The sequence below is a fragment of the Globicephala melas genome, chromosome 20, assembly GCF_963455315.2.
Source record: "Globicephala melas chromosome 20, mGloMel1.2, whole genome shotgun sequence".
Lineage (NCBI taxonomy): Eukaryota > Metazoa > Chordata > Mammalia > Artiodactyla > Delphinidae > Globicephala > Globicephala melas.
This window is the reverse complement of record NC_083333.1, coordinates 33,962,357-33,977,363: the sequence shown is the minus strand read 5'-3', so window position 1 is coordinate 33,977,363 and position 15,007 is coordinate 33,962,357. Positions and strand designations below refer to the sequence as shown.

The 15,007-nt window shown below is 59.2% G+C and overlaps 1 protein-coding gene across 1 annotated transcript; it reads right to left on the bottom strand.

Annotated features, from left to right (window-relative positions):
• Positions 1-393: 393 nt before the first annotated feature.
• METRNL (meteorin like, glial cell differentiation regulator) lies at positions 394-14,794 on the bottom strand. The gene is made up of 4 exons (XM_030843327.3): positions 14,424-14,794; positions 8,977-9,362; positions 1,892-1,951; positions 394-898 (listed from the first exon to the last, which is right to left on the bottom strand). Exons 1-4 carry the CDS (start codon positions 14,582-14,584, stop codon positions 576-578), a joined length of 930 nt encoding a protein of 309 aa, XP_030699187.1. The 5' UTR covers positions 14,585-14,794; the 3' UTR covers positions 394-575.
• Between the last annotated feature and the right edge of the window lie 213 nt (positions 14,795-15,007).

Below are 15,007 nucleotides of genomic sequence, written 5' to 3'. Positions count from 1 at the left end.
CCAGGGCCGTGGGGCTCCCTTGGAGAAGCCCTGACGTGGGCCCCTAGGTAAGTGCCACACACCACTGACCAGGGCCGAAGACAGACGCGCCATTGATCCGTCAGAGGCTGGTCTTTATTCCCTGGAATGGAAACAGCCTGCAGCCCCCAAATGACCATGGCTGGCAAAGTTCATTCTTTAAAAAGCAAAAACAAAATGAAAAAACCATAGGTATTTGGCCCCATAAATTTCCATCATAAGAAACAACGTTGAGTGGTACCCAAGCCTGGTGTCGGGTATCGGCTGTGGGCCACGGCCCTCACACTTCACCCAACACACCAGCCAAATGCAGTGACTGCAGATGCTCAGAAAACAGTACGCAACGGCACACGAAGGCATTTTACGACACAAGAGTTTGCTTCCTATGAACATTTCTTTTTTAAAAAAAATATAATAACTTAGTTGGCATGTTACAGCATCTCCAGTCAATCCACCAGGGAGTCCTTGGCCAGAACCAGCGTGTACCTCCCCAGCTGGAGCGCCAGGCACCCACCCCAGTGTGCGTATCCATCGCTGCGGCAGCGGTCACCCAGCGGTCACTCTGTGCCTATCTCGCAGGGGTTCAGCCCCCTCTCCTCAGCGTCCCTGTACATCCTTTGGAAATCCTTGAAGCGCGGGGCGCAGCCGAGCCAGGCCTCCCCAAAGTGCATGTGGCCGGTGAAGAGAAACTCACCGCGCCCAGGCCGGACGCCGCACTCCAGCAGCGTGGAGACGCGCCCCCGCCAGCCGCCACCCTCGCCCTCTGAGGCCGGCCGGAAGACCCTGCTCTTCTGCCGGTAGAGCCGGCTCACGTGCAGGTGGATGGCTGACTCTTGCTGCGCCGGCTCATGGGTGACATCCTGGATGGAGCCTCGGACGACTGCAGAGGAAGGAGATGGGGGGAGGGTCAGCGGTCAGCAGGGTGCTCGCCAAGCAGACAGCACGCACCAACCTCCCACCCCCAGCAGCAGAACCGGGAGCTGACCCTGAACTCTGCCTTCCAGAAATTTTCACTAAAAACCACAATCCACACACAAGAGGTTGCCTAGGGGTCGTCCCCGCCACTCACACCGTCTTGGGCAGAGATGCTTTTCTACCAAGGGCCAGCCACAGAAGTGGAGAAAAATAGAAGATATGAATCACGTCGTGCACCAAGTTTTCAAGTTAAAACAAGAAAAGTCACTGCAGTTAATACTCAAGATCTGCCGCGGTTCCGTATCAAGATCAGACAGAAACGGTGAAGCTTACAGGGGAGGAAGGTGATGGGAGGGAGAAGGGTGGAGAAGGGCAGAGCAGGCACAAGTTCGGGGACACCGCCCGGCCCCAGATCCCCTCTGTGCAGGGCCAGCGAGGAGAAAGGCTTGTACTTCCACCACCCAACTGCCCTGGGAGCCTGGGGGCGCTCAGAGCCAGGTCCCGCTGGGCCGGCTCCATCGAACTCGCCCTGAATGCTGCCACCCTTAACTCGAGAGCGTTTGTGCCAACGTCACAAGCAGGCGGCTGAGTCCCTGATCCCGACCCTGGCCCTACCAGGGCCTCCAATGCCTGCTGTGGTGCCTACAGGGGACCTGGAGGCAGGCAGGGCACTGAGGAGAGGCTAGAGCCAGGACTTAGACTCACACGCCAAGTAGGAAAATGCTCAGTATCACCTCGAATAGGAATTCCCACCTTAAATAGGAATTCCCAGCTCTCTCCCCGCCCTGCACACAGGTCCCTTCTCGGGCTGGGGTCACTCTAAGGAGCAGAAAGGAAGGCCTTTTCCTGTGACTGCAATCAGTGATGGAAGAGGGGCCAAGCCCAGGATCTTCAGCAGAGTCTCCTCCCCCCAGAGGGTTTAGTTCCCCCACGTGGCGGGAACCGCCAGCACACTCACCAAAGTCACTGGTACAGACAGCCAGGAGCACCTCAGTGTGGCTGCAAGGGCGGCACGGGGCTGTGGGGAGAGAAGAGGGTCAGGCGGGGCCAGTGCATGAACATGGGACCCTCCCGCCCACGGCATGTAGACCACACGACATAAGTCCTCTGACGTCGGGAGCAACTGTCCAGGCCCCACACCTCTGAAACCAGGGTGCCAAGAGCAGGCGGGGCCTCGACCTCGGCTGCACAGATGGGGAAACGTTTCCAGGGGCCCCAGGCTCACCTGGGCCACCTGCAATGGCGTGAAAACGGAGGGAAAGTGCGGTTTTGTGTTTGATCACACTTAGCTCATTACTGTAGTCGTGCCGGGCAAACAGCCCCTGGGCTCATGGGTAAATGGCTCTTCGGCGCCAAAACCAACCCGAGCTGATCTGAGGCCACGTCCCTGACACCAGCCTGTCCGAGAGCCTCACTCAGCCTCTGTGGCCAGGCCCCCAAATGCCAGGGCCTCCCACTCCCACTGCCTGCCCCCACGGCCCCATCTGCCACCAGGATTCCACAGGGGTCAAGGCACTGCCCAGAAGGACCAGGTGACCCTGCTAAAGGCACTGGTGGGCATGAGGGGCACGTCCACCTGCTTCAGCTGTGGGGTCCTCGTCTGACCAACAGGGCCAGGTGGTCACCTCCAAACACCTCCAGACACCTTTCACAGCAAGCCCAGTTCACAGGATCCCCTCTGAGACTCCCCAGACCTGGGTGGGGGCTGATTACTCCAGACAAACCAGTCCTTCTTGGTGGACCTCTGCCCCCCGGTACAGCTCTCACCCCACCTTCACCTACTGCCTCAGACTGGCGTAAGGCCTCCAGAAGGGCTGGGGGGAGACAGACACCTCGAGGCTCTGGGGACTCCCCAGGACTGTGGCACTCGTAACTCAGCGGTGGATTTGGGGAGACACAAGTTTATTATTTGGCTCTGATGTTGCACGTTTCCTCACCTATTTCTAGTTTCTAGGGTTGGGCCCAAATTCCCTAACAACAGAAACGTTAGGCGTGAACTCTCACTAGGACAAGTTGCCCTCTGCCTTTTCATGTTCTGAAGGCCCCGCAAAGTCCCCAGGATTGGCACTCACTGGGCCTGGATGAACCTACAACTGTCAGCACACCTGGCCAGCTGCCCTCGAAGCCCCCGAAACTGGCTGAGTTGTCACCTGCCCAGGGGCTGCAGTGACGCGGGGGCCCTCGAGGAGACAGGGAGATGCACAGGGAACAGGAGGGGCCTCCGGGACCTGGAATATGTGTGGGGGAGTCTCTGGTGTCCTGGGACCCCTCGGGGATGGACATGAGCACCCAGAGCACCAGCCCTCCCGTCCTGCCCCCAGGCGGGGGTAGATGGACATGCCCCAGTCTAGTCCAGCGAGGGCATGACTCACGGGCACTTCTGCTAAGTTATCAGGAAAAAGGAGAAGCTGCAGAACAAGAACAGCCTGTCGGACGCCTCTGGAGCATCTGAGAGCACGGAGCACCTCCCTCCCCAGCTCCAAATCCGGAGCCTTCTGCCCACCTGTGGCTTTTTGTCACGAGTGTGGACCCCCAGCCTCAAGGCCTTTCGTAAAAAAGAGGGTGGCCAACTGGGGGTCCCCCACCTCTAACCCGCTGGGGGCCTCCTGCCCACGCAGGGCCTGACAGAGACCCCAGAGTGAAGAAAAGGGGGAGCACAGCCCCGCAGACATCGGGGAGCCTCACATCCCACAAGAGGCGGCGTTTTATTCCAGCCTGTGTGCCGAGGGGCCCGCGGCAGTGGGGAGACTTCCCGTCCTGGCGGCTCCCCCAGTGCCCACCGGGTCAGAGGCCCCCGCCTGGGGCCTCGGAACCAGGCCATGCGAACTCCAAGCGCGGGTGAACGGGAGGCAAGGTCCACACAAGCTCTTTAGAAGCTGAGACAGGCCCAGGCCACAGACCGTGGTCGAAACCCAGGCCTGGATGCGTATGATCACCAAGGCCTGGAGCCTCGAGGTCTCTGTGGGTTGTAGGCCCCGGGACCTCAGCTGACCGCTGGGGAGAAAGGTGGCATGAGCTTGTCCTGGGCTCCCTGCCCTGACTCGCGCCCAGTCCCACGCAGGATGTACGAGGACCCCGGTAGGCCTGGGGGCCGGCGGTCAGCAGCCTGCTGACCCTCCCACCCAAAGCTTCAGCGAGCCCGTGCCGTTGACAGCTGAGCTAACAAAGGCCCCCACAAGACTCTCTCATGACTCTGAGCTTTGTGAAGTGTAGGCACCTTTGTGGAGAACCCAGGCTGTGGACGCCAAGAGGAGCAATCTGGAAACAATTATTAATCGGAGTTAGGCTCGTGGAGGCCGAGTGGAATGCGCTGGTTTCTGACACATCAAATCTTGTTTCCTTGTGGGGAAGATGGGGAGGGGGCGGCCCAGGGGCCGGGTGGAATTCTGGCCTGTGGTTCTCGGAAAGGGGAGGGCTGGGATGTGGACGTTGGGAAGATTACTCTGGAACATGCATAAAATGAACTGAATGAAGTAGAAAAAAACAGGGTCAGGGAGACCAGCCGGGGGCTGCAGCAGGGATGCAGGCGAGAGCGGCAGGTACAGGTGGGGAGGGCGGCATCCCTCTGTCAGGCTCTGGGTAGCCCGATGCCCAGGAGAAGTTTGTAGATGGTGGGATGCTGGTCTGACGGGTGAGACTGCCCAGGTAAGGATGACTGGGGTGGACACGATGTGTGAGACACCCTCTGGGGTCTTCAGTGCAGCTGCGACAGGCGGTGAATGAAGCATTTTAACAGGGAGGGGAGGAAAGGGAGCAACGCTGCCGGAATGTGAGCGGTATTCGCTGAGCAGAGAGCCTCCTCTGATCATCATGACAACCCTGCACTCACCCCAACTCCAGGCCACAGGCTGACATCACCCCAGAGGACCCTGTGGGACCTGGCCAGGGCTGGTCGCCACCTGTGAAACCCCCTCTCCCACGTGCGGGCACAGGGAACACTTAGCCTCACCAGCTCTCTCGCCCGCACCCACTCCCTTCCCTCCCTCCTCCTGGTGAGGAAGCCAGAGGAGTCACACCTTCCACCCCCAGAGTCCAGAGCTGGGTAAGATGAAAAGTAATTTTACAGTGATTACAGGGGCTGGAAAAGCACTGGTGCAGGAATCTAAACAAACCTTAGGGAAAAAATTAAGTTCTCTCCTGTACTGTTTCCAGGAAATAACGAAGTTTCTTTTCACTTCTGAACGTTGCTGTTTATGCCCCACGGCCCATCAAGCCCGCCCCTAAACTCTAAGGTGCCCAAGTGGGATCGCAGCGGGGGTCTGCGCCTCCCAGGCCCCCCAAAGGGACCATTCGCCCCTGGCTCATCAACAGAGCGGTTTCAAAGGGGATGGCGAGATGAAGCACGTCAGAAACTGTGGGACCCAGGCCACCCCACCCGGCGCCCATGAGCAGCGATGGGAGTCACTTCTGGGCCTTCACGGCCGGCACAGGGGCAAGTTCTCTTGCCCCCACAACCCTCTGGCTGTGGGTCTAAAACACCACTGTCCCCCCCCGCCACCTCACCTACACGCCGGGGGCCTGCTCTGGGTGGGCATTGCACAGAGCCCAAACCCCAGAGCGTGGATGTGGCCAAGCCTGTGAGCCCCTGCTTCTCAGCCCCTAAGTAGTAAAAGAACATGCTGGAATCCAGGGCCCCCTTGAGCTGCCCCAGGAGAACCACAGAGACGGGGTCTGCATCTGTCCCCTAGAACCAGACCGAGTAACACCCCCGCCCTCCCTCTTTGGCCACCCTAACGCGTCCCCCAGCCCACTGGGCAATGGGGGTCCTGGTGGTGCCTGTATCCCCAAGTGTGCTGGGACCCTGGGGAGGATGGTCCAGACAGCCTGGCCAGGTCCACAGTCCAGGTGTGGCCTGGAGCTTCTTCCATTAGCGAGTTGCATCTGGCCACTTGCCTGCCTTTTGTATCCTGCCAGATTTTTCCAGCGCCAGAGGAAGGAGTGCCGTGTTACTCAGGTGCCTGGCGAGGCCCTCGGAGGAGGGGGAGGGTGGGGGAGCAGGTCCTCCCCTTCCTGCCACGTGGCAGCCAAATCCCGAGTCCCCGGGGCGCTGAAGTCCCCCTGCCACCCGCCTGCCCCTCTGTATCTGCCTGCCTCTCCGTCCTGGCCTCTTCTTGGCTGTTGGCGAGTCCCAGTCCATATGAGGAAGCCAATTATGCAACATGATGGACACGAGGCTGACATGCTCACCATAAACACTCCCTGTGGAACCGCCCAGAGCTGCGGCAGGTGAGCAAGGCTCATGCACACCTCTCCTTCGGGATCCCAGCCCGCGGTGCCTCTTTAATTTCATATCAGCACAAACTGGAACTCGTGATTCAGCAGCGAGGGAGAAGGCTCATCCACCTCCCCAGCTGGTCAGGTCACGGGCATGTGCTCACCTCCACGGCACACACACTGGGGCTTCGGCCCCACTGGTGTCTCCCCGCTGCAGCCAAGGCCAGACAGGAGAGCACTGCCATCTGAGAGCCGGCCTGGTCCGGGGGAGGTCACGGATGCCAGATGGCCGGCACCAGCATTCCACATTACGTACCCATTCCTTTGGCATTAAAAGCTTAGGGGCCCATCCCTGGGGAGAAGGGGTGCACCAGCCTCCCTGATCCCTGCTGCCCTTGTCTCCTTCAGGACAGAGCGGTGCTGGGTCTGCAGCTCCCAGACCCTAGGAGCCTTTTGCATCCCCGTCTCACGTTCTGACAGTCCCTGTATCTGTGCTGCCCCAGGCCAGCGCCCCGGCCACCGGGCAGATGGACAATCACACCCCACCATCCTCAGGGTCTCCGGCATCCCCGTGAGCCCCAGATTTAAAGAGGCACCCCAGGGCCAGGCAGGCGTATGTCTGGGGGATCAAGGGCACCCCAGCAGCCCAACATCCAGCCACAGCCACGTGTCCCGTGTGGTGCCCCGGCCAGACGACCCACCCCATCACACGGGGCCTTCTCCCTGCGACCCCACGGGCCTCTCCCAAACCCACTCACTGCCCTAGCCTGGAAACGTAGACCTGGGGTCTGGGGGAGCACAGACCCTGCCCCCAGGGAGGGGGAAAGAAACAAAGTCTCAGGTCCCTAGGGCTGAGCCACAGGCTCTGAGTCACCCCGGGTCGTGACCCCACTGTGGATTTTCCACCAGAGACGCCGGTCTGTGCCAACGGGAGAACTCAGGGGGCAGCACGGAAAGCACCTTATGCCGTGGCCTCCAAGAACCTGGTGGCGGCCTCCCAGCAAAGTGGAACAAAGCCCCAGCGGGACAGAGCATGTGACCAGCAGCCGAATGGCCTCAACCCGTCAACATTTTAATCAGTAAAAGGAATGTTAGCAAGTCCCTAATATCTGCCCCATCAGCCAACGCTCACCATGGCCAGAGACATCGAATTTGGTGACCGGGTTTCTCCAGATTTTGTTTTTATCGCGAGTTTATCTCTAGCGTCCCCCCACCACCCCCGCCAACGATCACTCGCTGGTGATCAAGATAAAGGCTGTTGTGGTTAAAGTTTTATTTAAGTCCTGGGGTTTATGGCAGCTTTCAGCATTCCTGATGGGGTCCTACCCAGGCAGGCACAGGGGCGGGGGGGGAGGGGTCCTACCTGGGCAGTCAGGCCCTGGGGGGAGGGGTCCTACCTGGGCAGTCAGGCCCTGGGGGGAGGGGTCCTACCTGGGCAGTCATACATTGAAGCTCTGTAACAGACCAGTTTAGTTTGAGAGAGGTTTAAGGTTTTGAAAACTCATCTGAGCCAAGAACACAGAACAATAAGATGCAGAGTCCCACTCAGGAGAAAGTCTGCATTTCAAATCCTAGTAGGTCTGGTTTTTTCCAATGGAAGAGTTTATTCACTAAATTATATTATTTGGGGGGGCTGGCCTAGCCCTCAAACCAGGTGTTTCCACCTCAGCACTGCTGACACTTGGGGATAAGTCACTCTTCGTGCTGGGGTGTCCTGTGCTGATGCCTGGGGCCAGGTCATTCTCTGTGGTGGGGCTGCCCTATGCACTATGGGGTGTGGGCAGCATCCCTGCCTCGCCTCCAACACTCAATGCCATAGCGCCCCCCACTGACCACCATCCTGGCTGGTCACCGCAGGAACAGCCTTCCTGGAACCTGCCCCCACCACTACCCAAGCTCACACCTTCCCCTTGGGAGGCATCTTCCTCCCAACTAGTTCTGGAATTGAAGCAGATGGTGCACCTGAGCCCCGCTGACCCCCGCCCCATGCGCTCGGACCCCACGAGGTCATCTGTGCCTTGGAGCAAGGGTTGCACCTGGCCTGGTTGTCCCTATCTAAAAGACAGGACCCTGAGTTTTCCCTGTGTGAGAGCTCTTGGGACCACACACTTCTCTCTGCCCACAGAACTTTCCAGAGACCAACACTGTCTTCCACACAGGGCCCCACAAAGCTGTCTGCTGGCCTCAAAAAAAGGGAAGGAAAATCTAAAGCCAACTCACCGGCCCTCGGCCACCCAGAGACTCCCTCCGGTACCTCACCTGAGGTTCCCAGGTCATCAGAGCCACTCAGCTGCCCTGCATGGCATGGTGCCGGTGCCCTCACCGACACCCACAGATAAAACGGCTTGTGAACCTGGGAATGGTTCACGATTCAGGACATCCCAGCTCTGCATGGCTCTGGAACGTGAATCAGACTCAACTTCCACCCAAAACTCAATGTTTCAGGGACTGCAGCCGACGCCAAAAACACTCGGCCAACTCGTGTGTCAGAAGAGATTCTGGGGCAGTTTGGATGGTAACAGCACCCATTTCAAATCTCAGTCAAAACTGGTCCAGGGGAGAAGAGCATATTATGGGCCAGGACCGTGTCACAGCTCTGCTCTGACCTGTGGCCATCGTCCCAAGTCCAAACTGCCCACAGCACTAACGGGGCACCTGCTCCCGGGAGGGCCCCTCGGCCGCCCTCAGGCAGACCTGCCAGGCCTGAAGCACGGACTCGAGCAGCATGTTCAGGGGCTGTGCTGAGGTGGGGGTGGGAGATGATCGGGGGGTCTGGGAGACGAGAGAGGACCCCTGAGGCCACCACCCCACCCTGGGCACCACACTCACCTGACAGGGTGTGCAGGTCTGGCCCCGCATGCCGGCTGGTCAGCTCGTACTGGAAGCCCGTGGTCCTCCTGCTGATGTCCTGCTGGGGTGTCGCCTCCACGAACAGGCCGCCCTGCTCGAAGCTGAAGCACGGGGCCTGGCCGGGCCCGAGGTCCCCGTCCCGCACCAGCAGTTTCAGTTCTCCAGTCTTTTCCAAATAAATATTGGCCCCGGACGAGCCCCTGAGGGGCTTGATGCACAGAGTCAGGTGCCGGGAGGGCGAGAAGGTGTTGGGCCGCAGGTTCACGATGAGCGCACCGGTCGGGTACATCCACTCGACAGTGCCCGCGGAGCAGCGCAGGTACACCTGCTCTACCTCCTTCCTGTGGGCCTCGTGCGTCAGTCCGCTGCGGAGGGGGAGATTCGTCAGCTGGGAGACGCCTGCTCGGGTGTCCGAGCACCCCTCACCCACAGGCAGGCTGGCACCGTCTCCACCCTGCAGCTCAGGGCCCACCTCCAGGGAGGGGTGGCCACACGGCCTCCCCCGCCCAGTTCCTTCCAGCGCACCGGCTCCGAGCGCTCTGGTAAGTGTGGGAGCTTCTGGCTCCCAGACCCTCTCGCCACCTGGACACTCTGTTGGCCTCTGAGCCCGTGTCCTTGGGAAACCCCTGAACAGGGGCAGTGATGGGTGCAGTGGAGGTGAGAACCAAGGAAAAGACGGCTCTTCCAAAAAATAAACAGGGAAACACCAGTGGGACTTTGGCACCAACCCAAGTTCCAGATAAGCAAATGAGGGCCAGGAAATGTTGGTAGATTCCCACTGAGTGTGAAGACCAAGGAGCAGATTCAAGTTACAGGAGGCACGCTGGAATGCAATGCACATATAATAAATAATGCACTCCAGGGAGCAGCTTTTAAACGAACTGGGAATGTTAGCAATTTGTGGGGGGCTGTGTAGGTTGTTGGTGAGTTTTGTCTTCAGGATGCCCGTTAGGCACAGTGTTCATATTTTCCTTAAGGTGATGATGTGACTGCTTTTTCATTCATTTGCAAACCTGAAGACCCTGCATTGCCAATAGTATTTTTTTCAAAGCAAACACAAATAGCATCAAAGCAAGACACAAAAGTAAAGTAAAGGTCCTCCACAGGGAGACACGGGAAGGAATTGTGGAAAAGCAAAGGGAGGGGGACACAAAAGGTCCGCAGATAACCTGTCTTCCCGATGGGGACTGTTGGGGAGCCCAGTGGGTTTCACTCCTAATAAAAAGCAAACAGGAAAAAATGAAGTGTGCTATGCTCTTGGGGAGGCAGGTCTTGAGTAAGTCATAACATTATGTTTTCGAGAAATTGAAACCATCAAAAACGTTCAAGTTTCCCCTACTCAAAACTGTAATGTAAATGTCAGCTTGTGGTAACGGTTACGTCATAAACACCAAGCAGCCCGGGAACTCAACGGTGACTTCAACTAAGTGTTTTATTACATGAAATTTGGTTCTGATCAGATCTCAGACAGGTTCACCCACATTCTTAGGATTTTTATGTGAAATAAACAATACTATATTCAGAGCCCTGGCCTGAGTGAGTTACCAGAAACCTTTTCTGCAGAGGAGAAAACACATAACATATGGTTTGCATTTACTGTTGGTGACTCATGCTCCAGGCCCCGAAAAACCTCACTTTTCATGCAACGGCCAGCTGCAAGCTAGGGATGCACAGTCACCCTGCAGACCACATCAGAAGGAGGTGTCAAGGAGGTGGACTCCCTCCTCACTCCACTCCCCACCCCCAAGGCCCTGGGTCATGAGCAGCCTGGCCTCAGACGCCGAGCAGGGCTGCACACACAGAACAGACTTACAAATTACAGTCACATAAAACTCACACAAGCTCATCTGACACATAGGAGGGGATAGGCATAATTATAGTGCTGGGTGACAAAATTAGACTAAATGGTGTGTGGTTGCCACAGATGACTATAATCAGCTCTGCGCTTACGCAGCCAAACAAACTTTATCACAGTGTCCCTCCTCTCCTGGCTCCAGCCTTGAGGGGCAGCTGGACACTTGCGCCATGCCCAGACACCAATCCTCAACTCTCTCTCCCACAAAAACCACCCCTTCCAAGGCTTCGCTTCCCTCTTGGTGGGAAGAGGGGGACCTAGGGGTTTAGGGAGTGGAGACCTCACACCAGAGGCTGTGGGTACCTCTCACGAGGTTGCTTTAACCCCAACAGTGGAGGGTGAAATGGGGAGGCCCACCCTCCACCCGCGTCTTGGCAGGCGCAGAGGGGGCCCTCGTGAGGACAGATGGCCAGCCCATGCTGCCCAGGGGGAGGCGGACCCGAGGCTGGGGGCTGCCATCCACCAGCCTGCGTACATGACCACGTGCACCCATTTACTCACACGTCACTCGCCTAAAAGGGGACTAGGAACAAAACGACAGTGGACACGTGAGAAATAAAGCGCCCATCACTTCACCCTCTAACAGGTCCAGCCCGTCCCCGGAGCCTGCACGGGCCCTGCTCTGCCTCCTCTCTCTCATTCTGCTAAAACATCAGGACCAACAAGACTCTCACTAAGCACCCAACACAGGAGTGTCCACACTCTCATCAGAGCAGCAGCTCCATTCAGACAGACATCTGCTCAACAAAAGTGCTGGAGATGCAAAAACACACCACATCAGTCATGGTCACTGATGATGGTATGTTACAATCTTCACATGACATGCAGGTGACATCCTAACTAAGAAAAATGAAATAACTGCTTTCTGATGTTATGACAGAGCTATAGGATGCAGAAAATAACTGTGGTTCTATTCAACCTTAGGAAACTGAGAAGACTGATTTGATCCTGGATTATTTAAACTGAATTAATGCGTTAAAAAAAGAGTCGGCAAGTGTCACCCCCCCCCCCAAGAGGACACATCTGTGGAGCACCTTTATGGGAAAGATGGCAAATTCCAAGTCGCTATGGGGACTGTCTGACAGGGTCAGTGTGGTGGCAGCAGAGCCCACACCACTCACAACCATAGCCTGGCTCAAACCCTGAGTCACCAGAAGGAAGTGATGGTCTCTTTTTGAATAAAGTCAGGAAGAGCTTCTGATCAAGGGCGAAACCAATAGGCGCTCCTGCCTGGAGTTACTTTTCATTTCCCCACCTTGCAGGAGAGATAGCCCAGGTGTGACATAACCGGCAATGCCCAGCCCATCGCAGCAGGAAAGTTCACGGTCCACCTTTATGACCAGGGCCTAATAAAGATAGGGCACGTCCTGCCCCTGCACAGGGAGAAGGATTTCAAAACCCTCTACTTAATTGCTTGGAAACACCCAGAAACACATTAGGCCTGTCAAATGTGAGTGGCCAGTGTCATAAAAAACAAATCCCTTCCTATCAGGGGATCAGAATCCACCCGGCACATCAGGGTTTGCACCACCCTGTGCTGTCTTTAGAAGGGCTCATAAAAAGTCGTAAATGCTATAGAGTCAGCAGGCAAACCAGCGCACCAGAGTAAGAATCTGTCAGCTGATTTGTGAAAAAAAACGATAACTGGGGGCAGCAATTACAATGCAAGGGGGGCTTACGCTCCAGGAATGTGACCTGGCCCTGTCTCTGCTCCAGATCCCGCCCACAGCTCCTAGAGCCACTGCAGCCGCCCTTGGCCGGGTTCTGCCTTTGGGTTGAGTGGAGGACACTGGAGGGTGTCCAAGTCCAGGGGTCTATTAGCAATGATGGAGGAAGAGGGGCCGCAGGTAAGTGGCCCTTCTTCTCCCAGTAGATAAAGAGGATGCACAGGAACAGGAAGGTGAAGGGATTCCTCTACCCACTGCAAACACCTGCGTGGTCCAGGAGCAGGTTGGCCCCCTGACCAGCCCTCGCTCACAGCTCCCTCTGGGCTCCAGGGGAGGCATCCTCTTCCAGGCACATGGTCCTCCAAGAATGTGAAAAGGATGTCAGCTTCTCCTCTGGAAACTCAAGCTCACAGGGTGGGACTGTGTTTCTGTTTTTGATCTGCTGAAGCAGGACACCCCAAGGCCTCAGTTTGGGGATGCACTGATTCATCCAGCAGAGGCTGCAAAGCAGGGAGTTTAATTACCAGCGAGGGGGAGAGGGCAGCCCCAGAAGAGTGTGTCAGAGTCAGAGGCTCCCCGCCAGCTCTGTGCTGGCGCCAGCATTCTCCAGGCCAACCCTCCCCCAGAGCTCCGATCTGCCACTCAGGGCTCCAGTCTCAGCTCTACCACCCCTGCTGTGGTGTGAGCTGGGAGAACTTCTGCAGCAGGGAGGGTGGGCAACACCAGCCCAAGCTCAGGAGCCCAGGACCTTCACTCTAGAAGGCTGGGAAGCGGAGAGAAGGGAGCAGGGTAATTGCCAGTTTCCACAGAGAACTGGGTCTGTACGTATCCAAGAGGACCAGCAACTGCCCTGCTGACGCAGAACCCAGCACAGTGGCACAACCCTTACCTTCTCGGAAAAAACTGTCTTCACTCAAAATAACCCCGTGACACCCCACAGCATGAGGTGTCTGCCAGCGGGAGTCTTCCCATCAGAAGTCAGGGACTTAGGGGCCCAGCACGGTGGGACACAGGGACACACCCAGATCTAAGGGCAGCACCGGCCCATAGCGTTTTCGGAGAAAAAGACGCTAGTATCTCCCTCTGCGAACTCCTGAATCCGCAACTGCGGAAGCCCAAGCAGTCTTCTCCGACAGCGAGGTGCCTGGCTCGGGGCCGGCGCCCTGGCGGACGGAGGTTCTCTGCGCCCTCACCCCCACCCCCGCCCACGCTTGTGACTTGCCTGTCACACTGCAGTTTTTTAAAAAAGTCCTCGGCTGCCTGCCTTGGCAGAGGGCGTGAAGGGGGGTCGCAGAGCCCAGCGCGCGCTGCCAAGGGCGGCCTGACCTTCACGGGCCGGAGCGGGGGGCTCCGCCAGGCCCCGAACTCGCCCTGCGCAAGGTGCCCGCCCGCGGGTCTCCGCCCGCACCGACGTGGTCAGTGCGCGGTTAGCGCCAGGGCCCCCGCTCCGACCACCGGAGCCGCCGCTCCCTCCTGCGGACCCGTCCGTCCCTTCCCGCTCGGCCCTGAGCGCAGGCCCGGCTCCTCCCGGCCCGGGGCGCGCAACTCCTCGCCGAGGGCAGAGCCCGGGAAGGGCCAGAAGGCCGACCCCCGCCTGCCCCCAGTGAGGGGTCGCGGGGTCCGAGCTGCGGCTCTCGGGGAACCAAGTGGGGAGCGGCGCGGTCCGGCGCGGGGCGAGCGGGCTGCTGGAGCCGACTGACACCACCGCGCTGCAGGCGCGCCTCCCCCTGGGCGTCCGCCGGGCCAGGGGACCGGGACGCCGCGGGCTCTTTTGTTCTAAAACCGGGGGCGGGGGAGGGCGGGGACGGCACTCAGCCTGGAGAGCGGGCCCCCGAGCCCCCGCGCGCTTGGCCCGCGGGGAGGGGAGTGGACCCAAGGGCTGGGGTCGCGCCGCGCGAACTCACCTCCCCTTCCAGCTGCACAAGTCGCTCGAGTACTGCGCGCCCGCGCCGCCCAGCAACACGGCCAGCAGCAGCAGCAGCGGCGGCGGCCCAGGGCCCGGGGCGGGGGGCCTCGGCCACAGCTGCCCCGTGCGCCCCCCGGCCGCCCGCGCCGCGCCCCGCATGCTCTGGCTCCGGCTCGGCCGCCGGCCCCGCGTCCGCGCCCACCGAGCAGACCCTCGACCCGGCGCTGCCAAGCGGCCGGGCTTCGAGTCCAGGCGGTCAGGTCGTGCGCCCCCCGCGCCCCCAGGGCGGCTGCCCGCCCATCCCCGCCGGAGCCGGGGCCGCCCGAGCCCCTGGAGCCGCTGGAGCCGGGCGCGAACCTCCGCGCCCGCCGCCGCCGCCTGAGCCTCTGAAGTCTGCAAGTCCGCGGTCCCGGTCGCTGCTCAGCTGGGGGGCGGCGCCCGCCCGGCCGCTCCGCCCCGCGCGCCGGAACTCCGCCCAGTGCGCCTGTGCCCCGCGCCCAGGGATCCCGGCTGGACGCGGCGGATACCGGAGTCAGCGGCGCGGCGGGGACACTAAGCGTCGGGGGGCGTGTGGCCCGAGGG

Coding starts and splice junctions, on each gene's coding strand:
- METRNL (XM_030843327.3), bottom strand. CDS start 14,584: ATGCGGGGCGCGGCGCGGGCGGCCGGGGGGCGCACGGGGCAGCTGTGG. Junction 9,363..14,423: donor TTGTGCAGCTGGAAGGGGAG/GTGAGTTCGCGC, acceptor CCCCCTCCGCAG/CGGACTGACGCACGAGGCCC. Junction 899..1,891: donor TGTCTGTACCAGTGACTTTG/GTGAGTGTGCTG, acceptor CTTCCTCTGCAG/TCGTCCGAGGCTCCATCCAG.